General features: G+C 36.1%; 2 protein-coding genes and 2 pseudogenes across 3 annotated transcripts; all 4 read right to left on the minus strand.

Annotated features, from left to right (window-relative positions):
* Positions 1-261: 261 nt before the first annotated feature.
* LOC143598023 (uncharacterized) lies at positions 262-2,491 on the minus strand. The gene is made up of 4 exons (XM_077076355.1): positions 2,303-2,491; positions 693-863; positions 487-597; positions 262-407 (listed from the first exon to the last, which is right to left on the minus strand). The coding sequence occupies exons 1-4, from the start codon at positions 2,474-2,476 to the stop codon at positions 390-392; spliced, it is 474 nt and encodes a 157-aa protein (XP_076932470.1). The 5' UTR covers positions 2,477-2,491; the 3' UTR covers positions 262-389.
* A 1,469-nt stretch (positions 2,492-3,960) lies between these two features.
* Positions 3,961-8,091, minus strand: LOC143598030 (putative inactive purple acid phosphatase 27; annotated as a pseudogene). The gene is made up of 12 exons (XR_013147036.1): positions 7,730-8,091; positions 7,534-7,625; positions 7,355-7,442; positions 6,884-7,006; positions 6,712-6,804; positions 6,450-6,579; positions 6,218-6,299; positions 6,010-6,142; positions 5,729-5,928; positions 5,278-5,403; positions 4,889-5,168; positions 3,961-4,209 (listed from the first exon to the last, which is right to left on the minus strand). The product of XR_013147036.1 is annotated as a putative inactive purple acid phosphatase 27 (transcript).
* A 492-nt stretch (positions 8,092-8,583) lies between these two features.
* Positions 8,584-11,016, minus strand: LOC143598025 (pentatricopeptide repeat-containing protein At5g50390, chloroplastic pseudogene; annotated as a pseudogene).
* A 1,818-nt stretch (positions 11,017-12,834) lies between these two features.
* Positions 12,835-17,340, minus strand: LOC143598031 (putative inactive purple acid phosphatase 27; the record flags this gene model as incomplete). Its single annotated transcript, XM_077076360.1, has 9 exons — positions 12,835-13,323; positions 13,415-13,850; positions 13,942-14,147; positions 14,233-14,365; positions 14,441-14,522; positions 14,724-14,853; positions 16,894-16,986; positions 17,073-17,195; positions 17,277-17,340. Coding segments are annotated over 9 exons (1,573 nt in total), but the record flags the coding sequence as incomplete, so codon positions are not given.
* Between the last annotated feature and the right edge of the window lie 104 nt (positions 17,341-17,444).

The raw sequence follows: 17,444 nt of genomic DNA on the forward strand, positions 1-17,444 counted from the left end.
ATATATTAATAACTTTGCAAGAGCATATATGATATTTTTAGTTTTGCATGGGTATATATGATATTTTCAATATTTGTAAGGGTATATATGAAGTTGCCCCTATTTACAAACCTTTTATTTAATATAAATATATAAACTTTCATCATAAATACTGTAATACTAATAATATATATTATGTTATATATAAATTTATTATTGTAAATATATAAAAAGGTTATAAATGTATACAAATCAATTTATAAATAATAAACGAATCGTGCCTGAGCTTACGCGAGCTTGGGCTCAACTAGGCTCGTTTACATCTGCAACATTTAAGTTATGATAATGAAATCAAGTACCTTTATAGTTTGGAAGATGCTAATGCTTATAATTTTTCCAGTGCTAACATGTCACATTGATGCATCTCCCTATTAAATTACATCATGATATAGTTTAAATACAGAATAAACGAGAAATCATTCAGGGAAACCTCAAAACAAAACTTACAGTTTCGGACAGCTGACCGCTCATAGATTTCAACATCGTCTCCAATTTATCTTTAGACACCAGAAAATTCACATCTGTTTCTCCTGAATTTGGTCTTGTGTTGTTTTGAATCTGAAAGTTAACAACAGATTTGATATAACAGATACCTAGACTATGATAATTACCAAAAAAAATAAAAAAATAACTAGTTTAACACAATATGGTACCTGTTCCTTCAATAAATCTTCTCTCCACTCCCTATGAAACTTTTGGAGCAAAAGTGTCAATAATCTTTGTATCTCAGGCAAGACTTCATCTGGGAACAACTTCTGTATTTCATCCTTATTAGCATTCTCATACACACACTTACGAATCGACATGCGTAGGCATACCAAAAGCTGCATAATTAATTTTTATAAATAAGAATACAATGTTCATATTATGATGTTTTCTAACTAGTATGGACTACAATGATAGTTTTATAAAGCACGCTTTAAGCGTACCAAAGTGCAAAGCGACACAAGGCGACCAAAGTCCAAAAAGCGCAGGCGAGGCTTGCGCTTTTTGTACACGGGTCATTTTTATGCTTCAGAATGTTGTATCGCATGCTTTTTAGTAGGGGTGTGTGCGTTCGGTTCGGTTATTAGCCTCAATCAAATTAGTCAATCGATTTTCGATTAACCAGTACATTTTTTAGTTTTCGGTTCGGTTAATGACCCAAAATCAAATTTGCGCTTATTTTTTTACTTAGAATTGCATGAAATAGATATATTGATACATGAGATGAAGATATACATACATGAAATGGAGATATAAATACATGAAATGGTGGTATAAAACATGGAATACATGAAATGAAGGTATAAAATCTAGAAATATATGAAAATATGTATCACTCGGCTAATTTCGGTTAACCAAGCATAAAAAAAACCGATAACCGATTTTCGTTTAATTCGGTTCGATTCAATTTATATACTAAATATAAAGCTTATGTATAGCTAAATGTTGGGTAGGGGATGCTAAAAGCTAGAGGTGAAAACGAGCAGAGCTGCTTGCGAGCTACTCGAGATCGGCTCGTGAAAAAGCTCGATCGAGCCGAGCTTAAACGAGCCCGAGCCTAAAATTAAGCTCGTCCAATAATCGAGCCCGAGCTTATCAAGCTCGAGCCTAAATGAGCCTGTCATTTATTTAAGTATTAAAACTAACTAGGTAAAAAATTAATTAATATATATAATGCTATAAAAAATAACTAAATAATATATATTATGTTATACATAAACTTACAATAACAATAATAACTAGTAACGATCCAAGCTCGAAAAACCACTCACGAGCTGGGCTCGAGCTTTAAAAATAAAGCTCAAAACAAGCTGAGCCGAGCTCGAGCTCTATGTAAGTTAAACGAGCCCGAGCCTAAAAAGCTCGTTCAATAATCGAGCCTGAGCCCGAGCTTATAAACTCGAGCCAGCTCGTGAGCCTAAATGAGCCTGCCATTTATTTAACTATTAAAATTAATTAGGTAAAGCTAATTAATATATATAATGCTATTAAAAAAATTAAATAATATATATTATATATTATGCTATATATAAAATTACAATTAACAAAAATAAATAGTAACAAGCCGAGCCCGAACCGAGCTCTTAAAACCATTCACGAGCCGGCTCAAGCTCGGGTGAATGATTCACTAGTCAGTCCAGAACACAAAACACAAATCAATAGTGTTAAATTAAATAATACAAAATAATATATAAATAAACAGTAAACACATAAGCAACATGTATTTAGCTTCTTCTAAAATAATAATAATAAAAGTAAAAAATGATTGAATACATACAGGATCAAGGTCAGAGTCATTCTGAAGCTGAAGCAAATCACGGATGACGTCACGGTCGGGTGAATGAAGACCGGTTTTACGAGTTGTCCATAGGGTTTGGAGGATGTGTTCAACCGATTCCTTTGAATTGGCTCTGACTAATAGCGGTAAGTTACCCCATAACGAATGCTCCATCACTGTTATTTGCAGCAGTTAATAATCGACTCTAGGGCACGGCATCGTTACACTTTTGCAGGGTTTAACGTTTAAACAAGCCTAGCCCGGGCTCGACTCGATTTGATTTATGAGAGCTTAAGGTCGAGTTCGGCTCATTTCATGCTCCTGTTTTATAACTGTTATTTAAGCTCAGCTTGTTTATTATTTAATAATTAACTCACATACTATTTTTTTACTTGAACGGTCAACAAACAGATATTTGGCTAGGTACTTTATAGTTCATATGGGGTGACCCAATGACAAAACGACACAATCAGCTGGCCCTCCCGTACGGAGCCCTTAAGCGCCTCAAAGTTATCTCAAGTTCTGGTGAAACCCCACCTTCCCGAAGGTTCAATTGTGATAAACCCTGGACGTTGAGATCACAAAGTTCCTGGTTTTCCTTCATTGAGACACGCATCCCTTCTCAAAGTGTTGTCTGTGAAGATCGAACATGGGTCTTTATCATGTTTTCCTACCACTAGTCCACCACATCATATTGGAAAGGACACCTATATTGTTTTTACCGCATAAATATTTATTAGCTTGTTAAAAGAATTATTAATTTTAAATGTATTAAAAAACAATATTATTATTGCTACTATAACAAAATAGTAAGCCGTTAAAACTATCAATAAAGTTTGATCATATTTGTCATTTTCATTTAAAAAGTTCTTTATATTATTGTTATTTTTTTTGCATACAAACTCTTTGAGTTTTAAATCCTGTCATTTCATTCAATTCGCTAACCTTCTCTATTTAGAACAATTAGGTTTATTTTTTGTTAAGGAAGCTTTAAACTAATTATTATTATTATAAAGTTTAAAGTATTTTTTAATAAACAAAAAACTTGAATTTCTGCTAACTTAACGTTAAAAAAGTTAAACAAAGTTAAAAAAATGAATGAAAATGACAAGATTTGTAAATCTCAAGGTTTCAAATGAATAACAAAAACCTTTTAGATGAAAATGGTAGATTTGACTAACCTCATTTAGCACTTTACTTTTTTTTCTTTTTACGACAATTGTTATTTTAACTATTCATTTGTCATTTAAAACTAAGCCCTCATTTTTGAGCGGCACATCTCATTTAGCACTTTACTTTTTTTTCTTTTTACGACAATTGTTATTTTAACTATTCATTTGTCATTTAAAGCTAAGCCCTCATTTTTAAGCGGCACATGCCTCTATCAAATGGGCTAGCCCTACACTAACATCTTTTATATTTATTAAACTATAAATACACACGATAGACACAATTGTCAACTTTGATACATCAACATAAAACATTGATTTTTTAAAAAAAAATTCACATACTTCCTTATCTTTTTAAGCAGTTAATTTTTTATTAACCTGAAATGATGCAGAATACTGAAAGATTACAAAATATAAGTAACAACCATCAAATTACAACTGAAATAAAACCCAACAAGTTAGAGAAAATTATGAAGAGCTTAACAGCTTTTAGTCCCTTGAGATTGTGAAACTATCATAAACATTTCCATCTCTAATTTTCATGTACTCAAACAGAAGTGAAGAATGGTTAAAAGAAGTAAGTTTGCCGAATCCAAAGTCGGAGTCTGTATAAAGAGTCCAATCCGAATTTATTTCGGCAAAATTGGCAACTTCACTCCCTGCTCCGCCAACAACAACGTGGATCGTCCCCATCATGCTACGCATGTAATTATATCCGTCCCTGCTCACACATTCATTCTACGCAAAAATGTCATTTTATCTATTAGTTTGTTATAATCAGTATTTACCAAACACATAAGCATCGGATCATCTGACTATTTGGCGCTGCTAAACGTTACCCCCCTCCCGCCCATTTTTACTAAACATAACCCTTCCCTCAAGTTTTACATTAATACAGTTTAAACATTTTTTGTTTTTTGTTTTTTTTGTCATTTTGCTATATTTTATTATTATTGTTTTTAAAACACATTCTTTTAAGTTTTTTTTACCTTATGTTTTTAATTTTTAAAACGATTTTTTGTTTATTTGAAAAATAAGTTTTCTTTCCTATATAAGTGTTTTATTTTTTAATGAGTATTTTTTTAAATAGTTTGCAATTTTTTTAAAACAAATTTCATAATGTTTGTTAATAAAAAAAGAAGAAATATATGTGATAAAATGCACAAATTTTATGCTATAAAATGGAAAAAATGTTAAGAGGGGTATAATACGTGTCAAATAAAATTGTTCAAGGAATTTAAAACTTAGGGGAGGGGGTATGACAAGTAGAGGACGAGGGGGGGGGGGGGGTATGTTTACCCTAACCCTTGACTATTATGACGCCAAACAACAGAAGCACACCCGGACAGAAATTTCTACACTCTTGTAAAGAGTTGATTGCTTGATTCTACATTTACATAGAAAACAAGAGTGGTACCTCATATACAGGACAGGTTCTTTCATAGTTACGACTGTCTCCAGAGAACACAATGTCCACTTTGTATCTCTGCCATAGCTTTTGTATTGACTCGTTAAAGGAATCCTGATTATTATAATATCCAAGAGCAGCATTAGCTGCAAAAATCAGCCATGGCTGTTCTTGTCTGTCAACTGATGCAAAACAATTCTCCATCCATTCATACTGTTCTGAACCCTCGTCCCAGTCGAGCTCTGAATCCGCTATGCAGAAGCGAAACATTCCATAATCTGTTGTATACCTATCAACAGTACACAGTTTTGAGATGAAACAGAATTATAACAATTAAATCATATATGAAAAAAAAAACTGTGGTTAAGAGTATGATCAAACAGAATCAATCAATTTACCAAGGCTTTGCTCGGTTATTTGCAGGTACGTAGAACATGGTTTCTGCAGGCACACCACACTCTCCACCTGAATCGAAATCCCCAGAGAGGGATCCGGAATGGGGAAAATCCCGTTCGCAATGGCCACTGCATGGTTTAAAGTAAGTCATAAAAATAATTAGGATTTGGGTTGTCACAGACTCACGTCTAACATGTTTATACACTAGTTGTGTTTGGATTGGGTTGTTTAATTAAACAGGTCGACCCGTCAACCCGTTTGACTTGTTAGATAAACGATTTAGAACTAAAAATTATTTGAACTAACATTTACAGCTCATTTACAGCTTATTATTCATATAAATGTGTTACAACTTGATTATCACAACCCGTTCAACGATTCAACCCCCAACCTGACACAACTGACACTCTGGTTTGAACTAATAATCATGGAAATTCTTAATAAGCTCCAAACCTTGCAGTCATATAAGGCTAAGCAATGGATTGAATTTGAGCTGTGAACTGGTCCCACTGTGAGATATATCCTTCTGCAAACGCTAGATTACCGATATGAAATACTATATCAAAGTTTTTGAGGTCATTTTTTAATTGGTTTGTTGTCATTAGTGCTCCCGGCTGGTCATCATTGTATTCATGTGAACCGTCACGTTCTGCCTGAAATCAGAGATATTAAAAGTCTTTTATTTAAAATTTTAAATCGTTCTGTATATAACCTTTAATATTTGTCAACACTACCTTTCCCATATTTCCAAATATAATAACACGCTGCAATGAATCTTGTCCGGGATTTGGAGATGATTTAAAACGATATCTTTGACTCCAAACAACAGAGCCATTCACCAACCTATGGCCCATCCTATAATCGTACCTACAGCAGAATATTAATATTTTAAATCATATATCATTTAAGGAGAACCGATAAAAACTAAAAATTAAAGCGTACATGGTATTAGGCCGCAAATTATTCAACAAACTAGTGTGTATAAAACCAGGATCACGCCATCCAACAGTACTTGCAGGTGGACCTGCACAAGAATTAAACTTAATATATTTTTATTTAAGCTCTGCTATGCGTGGAATTATACCGGGTACATTTATTTATTTGTTTTTTATATTTTTAGCAACCTTTGTATATATTTTTATAAACTTTCATATGACTAAATGTGACATCATACCACACATGCTACTACGAGAAAAAGTCAAAGGTCCCGCAGGGGAAAGACTTCGGCCTTGACTAGTCAAACTATACTCAACAAACGGATCGGCTTCATCAATGTTGTAGCCGCTTGTCCACGTCACCGCCATCTGATGATGTCATCATTTAGAACACAACAAAAGAGCATAAACAAAATTAACAAAACCAATTAATCAAACATCATGAACTAGTTTATATTATGTCGATTCACCTGTATTTTTAAATCATAATTGGAAATTTACCTGATTCCAAGACTTCCCTTGAGCAAGGCGTGGATACAGTGGAGCTTTAGGGTTTTCAAACGATATAGGATGTGTATATCTAATCAGTTTTGGCTATAAATTCCAGAAAAGTATTGTGTTAGTGAGACTGTAGTAGCAACATACCATCAACAAATTAAATAAAGAAACTTACATTGTACAACCCGCCGGTAAAAAGTGCAAAAGCAAAATCTGCACGCTGATTAATAATCTGAAACCGTAATGAGCCTCGTCTTCTTCTTACGTAATCAGGATTGGAGTAATTCACAAACTTGTACTGATTATGTAATGAATTATTCAGTTAGAAGAAGATATAAGAACTGAACTATCTGCAGCATTAATATTTATAAATTAATACTTCCCCCGTCCCATTATAAGTGTCCACATTTCCTTTTTTATTTGTCAAATTACAAGTGTCCACTTTCAAATTTATTAGCCAATTTCCAAGTTTACCCTTAAACACACATAACTAACATTAATAAACAATATTGATGGACCCACTTTTCAAGGGCATTATTATCATTTGGTAAGAAAAAAAAGTAATCATTCAATCCACCTTAAACTTTGTGTTTTTCAAACCTGGACACTTATAATGGGACGGAGGGAGTATTTATAAAATTTCAACCTTTAACGGTGCTGTGCATAAGTATGGAGCCTCTTGCCAGTGAATGAAGTCATCAGGTTCGTTAAAACAATTTGATGCACTGGCAGCACTGTCACATTCATTCAATATGAGAACCACAATATTACTTTGCTAAATAAAAATAAAAACTGTATATATATATGTGTGTGTGTGTGTATTACTTGAAGTTTGCTGGTGAGAAAACTCCAACCCAATCATCGTTACTTGGTTCTGCAGACACCACACGCACGGTGATTTGTAAAGTATCCTTGCACTATCATTGACAAAATAATTAGATTAGTAAGACAACCGAAAGATACAAAAGGAAAATATCCTAACCAGAATGCATATATAATATCAACAATATCAACAAGTTACCGTATGTTGGCGAGATTCAACAGTAATTGAAGCTGATTCTTGGATATCGATAACAGCTTTGTGAATCGCGATATTGGCGAGTGGATGTTTATTGGTGAGACAATAGGTGACACAAGATTTCGACACCAACAACAAGAACAACACTAACAAATTACTCATTGTTGTGATTTTATCTAACAGTTTAGTTTACGTGCATATAGATGCAACTAAACTAACATTCAAAAGTTATGGATGAACTCTAATTCAACACACAACGAGTGTTTAACTATTTATTATGCAACATAAACTACCAAACAGCAAATCTGCTTATAATAAGGAAACATAAAGTGTGTGGAACAAAATGGAAAAAATTCAGGAGTAATAAAAAAAGGTATGCTATCGTCTTTTGGTCGTTGTCGGTCCCAACTAACGAATTGACTGCTGACGGTCCCAACTTTAAACGTATTTGTTCCCAACGGTCCACGACTAACAGAATCCTAACGGCGTTAGTTGCAGGTCGCCAGAAAAAACGTTTTTTACCGGAAAAATCATATTTTTTTCCGGAAAACTCAACATTTTTGTCCCGGACATCTTTGAAACTTTGTATCGGACCTTTAGAAACATTTTTCTAGTAAAAGCTCCAATTATTGAGGTCGCCAGAACCCTAGAACCATCGTCGGAAACGGTTGGTGGTGCTCAAATGGTGGTGGTTGGTTGGTGGCGAGTCAATTGGTGTTGGTGGCGGTGTTCGGGTGGTGTTTTCTGGGAAAAAATGTGACTTTTCCGTCTAAAAACGTTTTTCTGGCGACCTGCAACTAACGGTGTTAGGATTTCGTTAGTCGCGGACCGTTGGGAACAAATACGTTAAAAGTTGGGACCGACAGTGACCAGAAGGAGATAGTTGGGACTAATAAAAACCAATATACCATAAAAAAATGATGTAACAACAAATATCTATAAAAAAATTTAACTGAAAACTGCTCATGTAATACTGGTTCCTGATGTTTTGTTATACAACAGAATATAATATGTTATAGAAAACAAAATTTTGTTGTGCAAATATAAAATCTCCTTCACCAATAATCACCGCAAGAGCATTTCCCGTCTTCAAACCGATGGAACCGACTAGCATCTCTAAAAACAATCACTCGTCCCGTCGCCTTAGTTATCAACTTGACCGCCAGGTGGCAGTCATCACAAATCCGGTGACTCTGCACAAGATGCAACGGCGTTGAATTTGTTGTGTTTATCAGCCCGTAAGAAACCGCAAGTTTCTCACTATGATACAATGACATTCGTTCTTCCCGTTCATCGACGTCAGGAAGCAACGAGTTTTTCTTTAAAACGTAACCGTGATTCTCGATCTCCAACATTAGTTTTTTCAAATTGTTAATAATCTGAACACGGGGTTTCGATTTATCTCCTGAAATATCTCCTGAAATAAACATATGCTGCTGTTTCTTGACATCTATCCACGTACACGCAGGCAACATCCGTAAACCTTTCTTTTTCAAAGAATTAAACACCGAAGCCGCTTCTTCACGTTTTCCACAACTGTTGTATATGTTTAACATAACAACATAATTACTAAGTTTTTCCGGTCCCATCCCGTATATATTCTCGGCTGCAAGTTTCCCGAGCTCTAAATTCTTGTGCACCCTACACGCAGTCAACAAAGCAGCCCACATATTAATCGTCGGCTTAAACGGCACGTCTCGAATCAAAGCAAACGCTTCATCCAAAAGCCCTTCCCGACCTAGTAACTCAATCATACACGCATAATGCATGGCCCGAGGCTTTACTTTAAAATCCGTACCCATCGATTCAAATATCTCCCATCCTTGATCCGATAAACCCGAATAGCTGCAAGCCGATAAAACCGCAAGAAACGTGACATGATTCGGGACCATTCTTTCACTAACCATACGATTAAACAACTCTACAGCTTCAATCCCACGACCGTGATTACCATACCCCGCGATTAACGCGTTCCATGAAACGACGTTCTTCATAGGCATTTTATCAAACACGTTGCGTGCATCGTCAATTCGTCCCCATTTACTATAAAAATCAACAAGCGCCGTGTTGGCAACTATATCTAGTCCAAACCCGTGGCGTACGAGCCCCGCGTGTGCTTGTTTCGCGTGTTCCAACGAAGCTAACCTCGTGCAGACTCTTACTATCATTGAAAAAGTAAAATGGTCCATTTTAACACCGGAATCCTGCATCTCGTAATATAAATCCAACGCCTCTTCACTATACCCGTGAAGCGCGTACCCCGCAATGATCGTATTCCAACCCACCGTCGTCTTCTCGGGCATAATATCAAAAACACATTGCGCATCCGTGATACTACCACATTTACTATACATATCAATCAACGCACACGACACGAATATATCCCGACTCACATCCATTTTAATCGCACACGCGTGCAACTGCCGTCCCGGGTATATCAACTCCATCCCCGCAGCCGCACGCATCATTACCGCAAACGTCCTCGAACTCGCCTCACTCCGCTCCTCCCACAACTCCAAAAACAACCGAAACGCGTCCACGAAATCCCCAACATCCACAAGCCCGGAAATAACCGTATTCCACGAAACCAAATTCCGTTCAGGCATTTCATCGAACAACACGCGTGCATCGATCATCATCCCACATTTCACATGCATCAACAACACGCGGTTCCACAAATACAAATCAGGCTCAAACCCGCTATCAACCATGTACCCGAACACCCGTTTGACCCCCCGAATCGACTTCAAACTAATACAAGCATCCACCAAAGCATCATAAGTACTCTTACCAACCCGAACATCAAACCGACACTCGAGTTCCAAAATCTCAAACAAGTCTAATGCATCTCTATACTTTTTACATAAAACCAGTTTCTCAATTTGCCCACAAAGCCCAGATTGAGATTGTTTCTTAACCACCTCATAACCCGTTTTTAACGGTTTCGGGTTCGGGTTTGGTTTGGGTTTCGGGTGTAACCCGTGTTGTTCTATGAACGAGCAAGTGATTCCGGGTGAGTGTGATCTGGGTTTTCTTGTGGGTAATGAATAAGACCCGGAGATTAAGAGGGTTTTGATATCTGGTGATGGGTGATTGGTGGTTTCGATTGCTGGTTTTTTGGTCTTGTGAGATGGTAAAGCAATGTTCATAGCCATATGTTTAATGGGTTACCTGTTAATGGGAATTGAGTGAAATTGTTGTTGAAGATGAAGATTAATAGATTATTGTGAACTGGGTTTTATGAATTAGTCATCAGCATAGAAGAATCCGTCATTTGTTTGGTGGAAGTTAGTTTAGTTTGCCAGCTGAAACCGAACTGGCCTAATTACATTTAATAAAACAAGTACCAAAATAGTTTGACTGTGAAAATATATTAACGACATGGTATCGATCTCATCCGTATGCACAACTGAGCTCGAGCCAAATTTTAGCTTGTTTAAGGTATTACAAAAGCTCGAGCCTAGCTTGTGTAATCACAGAGTTATTTCTTTGACTCAAGTGTGGCGTTAAAACTTGGTCTATTTCTGTGTTTCCGAGTTCGTTTAACTCAAGAAAGGAAAGGAAAAGAAACATTTTCCTTTTCTTTCTCTTTCTTTTCCTTTCAATTCCTTTCAAATTGAAAGGAAAGTTACCCATCTCACTTTACTCATTAAAACACACAACTTTCTTTTCTTTTCTTTTTCCTTTCATTTCTTCTGTTAAATGAATCTATAGAACACATCAAAATTATCTCTCTTTATAAAAAACTTAGGAACACACTTTATCTATTTTTCCCCTTCCTTTCATTTCCTTTCTCCCCATAAGTGAAACTCGGGAACACGGTGTAGGTAAGCCTTGATGGTTGGGTTTGTAGTGTTTTGGCAACGGAAGTCTTTAGTAAAGTGTGTTGCCTTGCAATATTGCAAGTAATGGTGCTTGTGTTTGAACAAGTGGATGGTGCTTGTAATACTTGAACACACGTATACAAGAGAAGAGTTTATATTATTAGAAATGTAAGTTACAAGTGCTTTGAGTACAAGAGCTTGGGTGATCTCACAGATCTGATTTTATTGCTGGAATAACAATAAAGTCGGTTACGACGGGGACACGGTCACTCGTTGGTTCCGACGGGGACAGATTTAGCGCAACACGGTCGCCTCCTCACTTTTACGAACGCACTCCGTGGGATCCGTTATTAGCATGATCATGTGTTGCTTGATCGTTGGTTGAGAAAAATGTCGGATGTCGGAAAATAAGTATGGGATCGCCGGTGTTCATCATGGACATTCTGGGAAGTTTTCTGAGTCATGGGCATTTCTTTGAGTTGTGACTTGTGAGTAAAGGATGAACAATATGGGAATTTTCCCTTAATTAAACAATGTTCATCAAATAGAACAAGAAAAATGATGCCTCATTTGTCGCCATCCTTAATCCCCTTGACACATTAAACTTAAACCATTCATATCAGATTTTTTAAACGTTTACGAGTCATTGGCACGTTTTATGGTTTAACCAACACGGCAACACCCTTTATTTTGTTTTTGTCAATAGATCATTATGGACAGTGTCGTATCTCACATTCTGTCAATGCATTGTCTTGCAAACATGTTTTTGGGTGTTCTCTGTGTTCAGTGGCGGTGGTATAGTTATGATATACCACCTGTTTTATTGCTTATTTACGGCCTTTAAAACCAATTTTTCACAGGTCTTAAATGGGACATCTTACTGACTTTACCCCCTCTTTTTGAAAAAAAAGCCGTTTACGGTTGACAACTTAAACCCTTTTGTCCATATTGGCCTTCACTTGACCATCGTTTCGGGCTTTCGGCAGTGATCAATTCCATAAACACCCATAACAAGTCTACCCACAGAACCGATCAAAATCCCTTTCTTTATGGAAAACATTTATCATTAACCTAAGCTCAAAACTCATTTTATAAATTCTTTGTAATCACATTTATAAACCTTACATAACTTGTATGATTAATCATGATTATAAATAACACAACTAACATACTTTATCATTAGCAATTCTTCATGCCATCCACTTAATCCACTCCCATGCACATAATATTAATTCTCATACAATTAAGGTGATATATATTTCTGGCCCATCAACGTATAAAAATGAATTATATTTATCTACCAGAAAATGTTTTACCTAAGGAATAAATACAATGATATTACTATGAATCATTTCATAATATTCATTTATGCAATAAAACATACCAATACAATTTATTCTCTAAAATACAAGTGCAAACCCCATACAAAGCCCTTAGTTATTTTGCTGCTGAAAGTCTAACCATTTACTAAGCTGCCAAAGTGGTGGCTTCACAACCATCATGTACACATGCCAATACATCCCTATAGTCCCTTGAGATTGTGAAGCTATCGTAAACCTTTCCGTCTGCACTCTTCTTGTACTCGAACAAAAGTGACGAGTGGTTAAACGCCGTTAGTTTTACAAATCCATAATCCCGATCCTTATACAAGCTCCAAAATGTATTAATCGTAGTGAAGTCTGACAAATGGCTCCCTCCACCACCAACCGCAACATGAATCGTCCCGTTCACAGTACCAGAATAATGAGATATTTCCGAGTTCATGCATTGATTCTACCATAAAAAGATTAATAAATTATTATTCGTGATTGTTTAAAATTAAACGAAGGAAGAGTGTTATATACATATATACACACACACATACCTGATATATAGGACAAGTTCTTTCGTAGTTATGGACATGTCCGAAAAATGCAATGTCCACTTTATATTTTTGCCATAACTTTTGTAAGTGAGCTCGTCCCATGGGCTCTTCAAAGGCACCCTCGTTGGCTAACCATTCGTTCGAAGAATAGCCAAGAACACGGTGAGCAGAAAATATCAACCACGGTTGTTTGTTTCTATCCACCAATGCCAAACATTTCTCTATCCATGCATATTGTTCTGAACCTTCTCTCCAGTCGTGCTCTGAATCCGCTATACAGAAGTGAAACATTCCATAATCCGTCGAGTACCAAAACTTAGCTCTATTTTCAGCAGGAACATAGTACATAGTCTCGGCAGGCACACCACACTCCCCGCCTGAATCAGCTCTTTTATAAAATGATCCCGAATTGGGATAATCGCGTTCATGATTGCCGCTACAAGATAAAACATAAGTTGTTACACACACACACACATATCTATATAAAAGTGATACATTTAAATACTAGGAGATAAAGCTATACAAACCTTGCAATCATATACGGCTTTACTGATGAAATTGGTTCGACTTGTGACGTGAATTGATCCCATTGTGACAAAAATCCATTTGCATATGGCAAATCACCTATATGAAAAACTATATCATAGTTATCGAGGTCGTTGATTAATTGATCGGTAGTAACCAGAGATCCTGGCTGATAATTTGCATACTCATTTGATCCATCGCGTTCGGCCTATCATACATGATTTTATTGAAAAATTATGAGAATAACTCTCAGGATAACATTTTTTAAATATTTTGAGCTATGTAAATACTACCTTCCCCATGTCTCCAAATATTATAACACGTTGTAGCGAGTCTTGTCCGGGATATGGGGATGATTTGAACGAATACGTTTTACTCCAAACAATCGACCCATCTTTCAACATATGTCCCATCTTGTATTCGTATCTAGAAAATTGTTTTCGTATAATAAAGCGAAATAAATATAATTTACTTTCGTAATTACAAAGGTCACACACATACATGGTGTTGGGCCACAAATCTTTTAAGAAACTAGTATGGATGAAACCAGGATCTCGCCATCCAACTGTACGTGCAGGGGCGCCTGTAGACAAGAGTGCTTAATTTTGTTGGATCTCTTACTAGACGAAAAACTATACAATATTGTGTACATGTCTTTTCTTTACCGTCCTCAAAGTAAATGTTTAGGCTTTAATATATTTATTTTCAATATTCATTTAATAAAATGTTGCGAATGTTGATTTTCTCTAAAATAATTTATGTAGAATCAAAGATGATACTATACCACACATGCTGCCACGTGTAAAGGTTAATGTTCCCGCGGGTGAAAGTTTTTTGGTATGTTCCTTCCAACCCCACTCAACAAGTGGAGTGGCTTCATCAATGTTGTAGCCGCTTGTCCATGTTACCGTCATCTTCGCAACCAACAACAGATTAAAAAAATTTCGTTAGAGGGACATGATATAGGTCGGGTAAAAAATACAAATAATGATTAAATAAGCAGTGGCAAAGCTTGGACTAAAACACCCGGGGGACTCAAAATGTATAAAAAATTTCACAAACGAAGGTGGCCGGGCTCAAATTTTCGGTCGAAAAAGGCTAAATTTACACTACGTATAAAAATTTCGGCCGAAAAGGGCTAAATTTTACACTACGTATAAAAAATTTCGGCCGAAAACGGCTAATTTACACTACGTATAGAAAATTTCGGCCGAAAACGGCTAAGTTTACACTACGTATAAAAAATTTCGAACGAAAACGGGTAAATTTACACTACTGCGTAAAAAAACAGGGCAGACCCTAAGCAACCTTCACCACTGAAAACAAGGTACTTGCGCCACCGACATTCAGTAATTATCTATAGTGTTAAATAGTTTTTGTACCCGGCGCAACGCGCCGGTCAGGTCGGATCTATTTATGAACCAGTTGCGTTAGGAAAGTGAGTTGACGCGAATTCGGCCAATATCAATTATATTTGTTACGGTATAACCAACGTTTGTAAAACCCAAGCGTTAAAACGTAAAAATAAATTCTTGAAATTAATAAACAAATAAAATATTTAAAACCATGTTTATTCGGTCGGTAAAACCCGGACGTTGGTTGAACCCGACCGTTGTCAGTGTTGGGCGTTGGGGCAGTGGGAAAACCCTAGTGATGTCGGTCGTAGGGCGTTATGATGCAGAGTCGACGGGAATTTGGTCGGTTTTAATTACGTTAACTACGGTACAGAAACTAAAAGAAAAATGTCTGTAAAACACGGTTGTTAGCAAACCTGGATCTTTGTCATTCTGGGTGTTGTGGTGGTATGTCGGTAAAACTTAAGTGTTGTCTGTCCCAGATGGTGGTGAGACAACGCGAATAACCGTTTAATTATTAATATAAAAAAAATTATTGGGGGTGACAAAACTCGGGTTTTCCCAATGCCCGGGTTTCAGTGACCAATGCCAACTCACTTGTTCACTTCGATTTTTTTTTTATTTTTTTAGTCTCAGTATTGTAACGAACGTAACCGAAATCGATCGAATTCGCTTCGACTCACTTCCTCAACGCAGGGACCGACAACGCTTGCGGATTTTATAACATCGATGAGATGGAACGTGGATGTGAATATGAAGCCATAGATGGACAATGATGATTGGCTAAACAAACGGTCCAATAAGGGTTCTGTGGCATCAAACTTTTTCTTACAAACAAAATTATGTAGCCCAATCATATCACGCTAAGTGGACCATTCGCGGTCCAACGACATCAAAATTTTTATTTATTATATATAATAATTAATAAAACCAAGCGTTGTCGGTCCTTGCGTTGAGGAAGTGAGTCGAAGCGAATTCGATCGATTTCGGTTACGTTCGTTACGATATCGAGGCAAAAAAAATATAAAAAAAATCTAAATGAACAGGTTATTTGGCATAAGTCGATAAAACTCGGACATCCGTAAAACCCGAGTTTTGTCACTCCCAACGTTGAGGCGGCGAGTCTATATAATATTAGTCTTTTTCGTTATATTTGTTACAGTACCAAAACTAAAACATAAAAAAAACAAAAAAATTATTATATATAATTAATAAATCGAAGCGTTGTCGGTCCCTGCGTTAAGGAAGTGAGTCGAAGCGAATTTGATCGATTTCGGTTACGTTCGTTACGATACCGAGACTAAAAAAATAAAAAGAAAAATCGAAGTGAACAGGTAAGTTGGCATCGGTCGGTGAAACCCGGACATTGGTAAAACTCGATTTTTGTCACTTCCAACGTTGAGACGGCGAGTCTATATACTATTAGTCTTTTTCGTTATATTCGTTTCGATACAAGAACTAAAACATAAAATACCAAAAAAAAAACAAATTGTATGGACCAGTGGCAGAGCACCACTTGGCCTAATTAGATGCCAGCGGCACCAAAATTGTGTTTTACTATATATAGATATAATATTAATATATAACATAAATTAGTACCTCATCCCAAGCCTTTCCATGAGCAAGACGAGGGTACAAAGGTACCTTAGGATTCGCAAATGATATCGCATTTGATACAGCCACCAACTTTGGCTGCATTATTTTCATAAACAAAATCAGTTTCATAAACAATTTATAATCATTATTTGATTAGATATTTAAATAAATCACAAATTTACATTTTCCAATCCGCCCGTAAACAAGGCAAAGGAGAAATCAGCACGTTGATTAATGATCCGAAAGCTTAATTTCGCCTTTCCAGTGCTAGCATAATCAGCAGTAGAGTGGTTTGCAAATTTGTACTGTTACAAAACGTAGTTCAAGTTATTATTATTCAATATTAATTATAAACCATAAGTTAAAATTGCCTTATAGTGTCATACCTTTATTGGGGCTGTGCATATGTATGGAGCTTCCGTACCGCCCTCAGAGTAACAATCTGATGCACTGTAAAATTCATTCAATATTTTTTTATAAAAGAAAACTATAGGTAATAGGAATAAGGTACAAATATTGTAACAAGGATAAAAGATTTGTTACTTGAACTTTGC

This window comes from Bidens hawaiensis, unplaced genomic scaffold, assembly GCF_021521415.1.
Source record: "Bidens hawaiensis isolate Kalapana, Puna unplaced genomic scaffold, B.hawaiensis_p1.1 tig00049464_1, whole genome shotgun sequence".
Classification (NCBI taxonomy): Eukaryota; Viridiplantae; Streptophyta; class Magnoliopsida; order Asterales; family Asteraceae; genus Bidens; species Bidens hawaiensis.

Coding starts and splice junctions, on each gene's coding strand:
- LOC143598023 (XM_077076355.1), bottom strand. CDS start 2,476: ATGGAGCATTCGTTATGGGGTAACTTACCGCTATTAGTCAGAGCCAAT. Junction 864..2,302: donor ATGACTCTGACCTTGATCCT/GTATGTATTCAA, acceptor TTAATTATGCAG/CTTTTGGTATGCCTACGCAT. Junction 598..692: donor AAGATTTATTGAAGGAACAG/GTACCATATTGT, acceptor GTTAACTTTCAG/ATTCAAAACAACACAAGACC.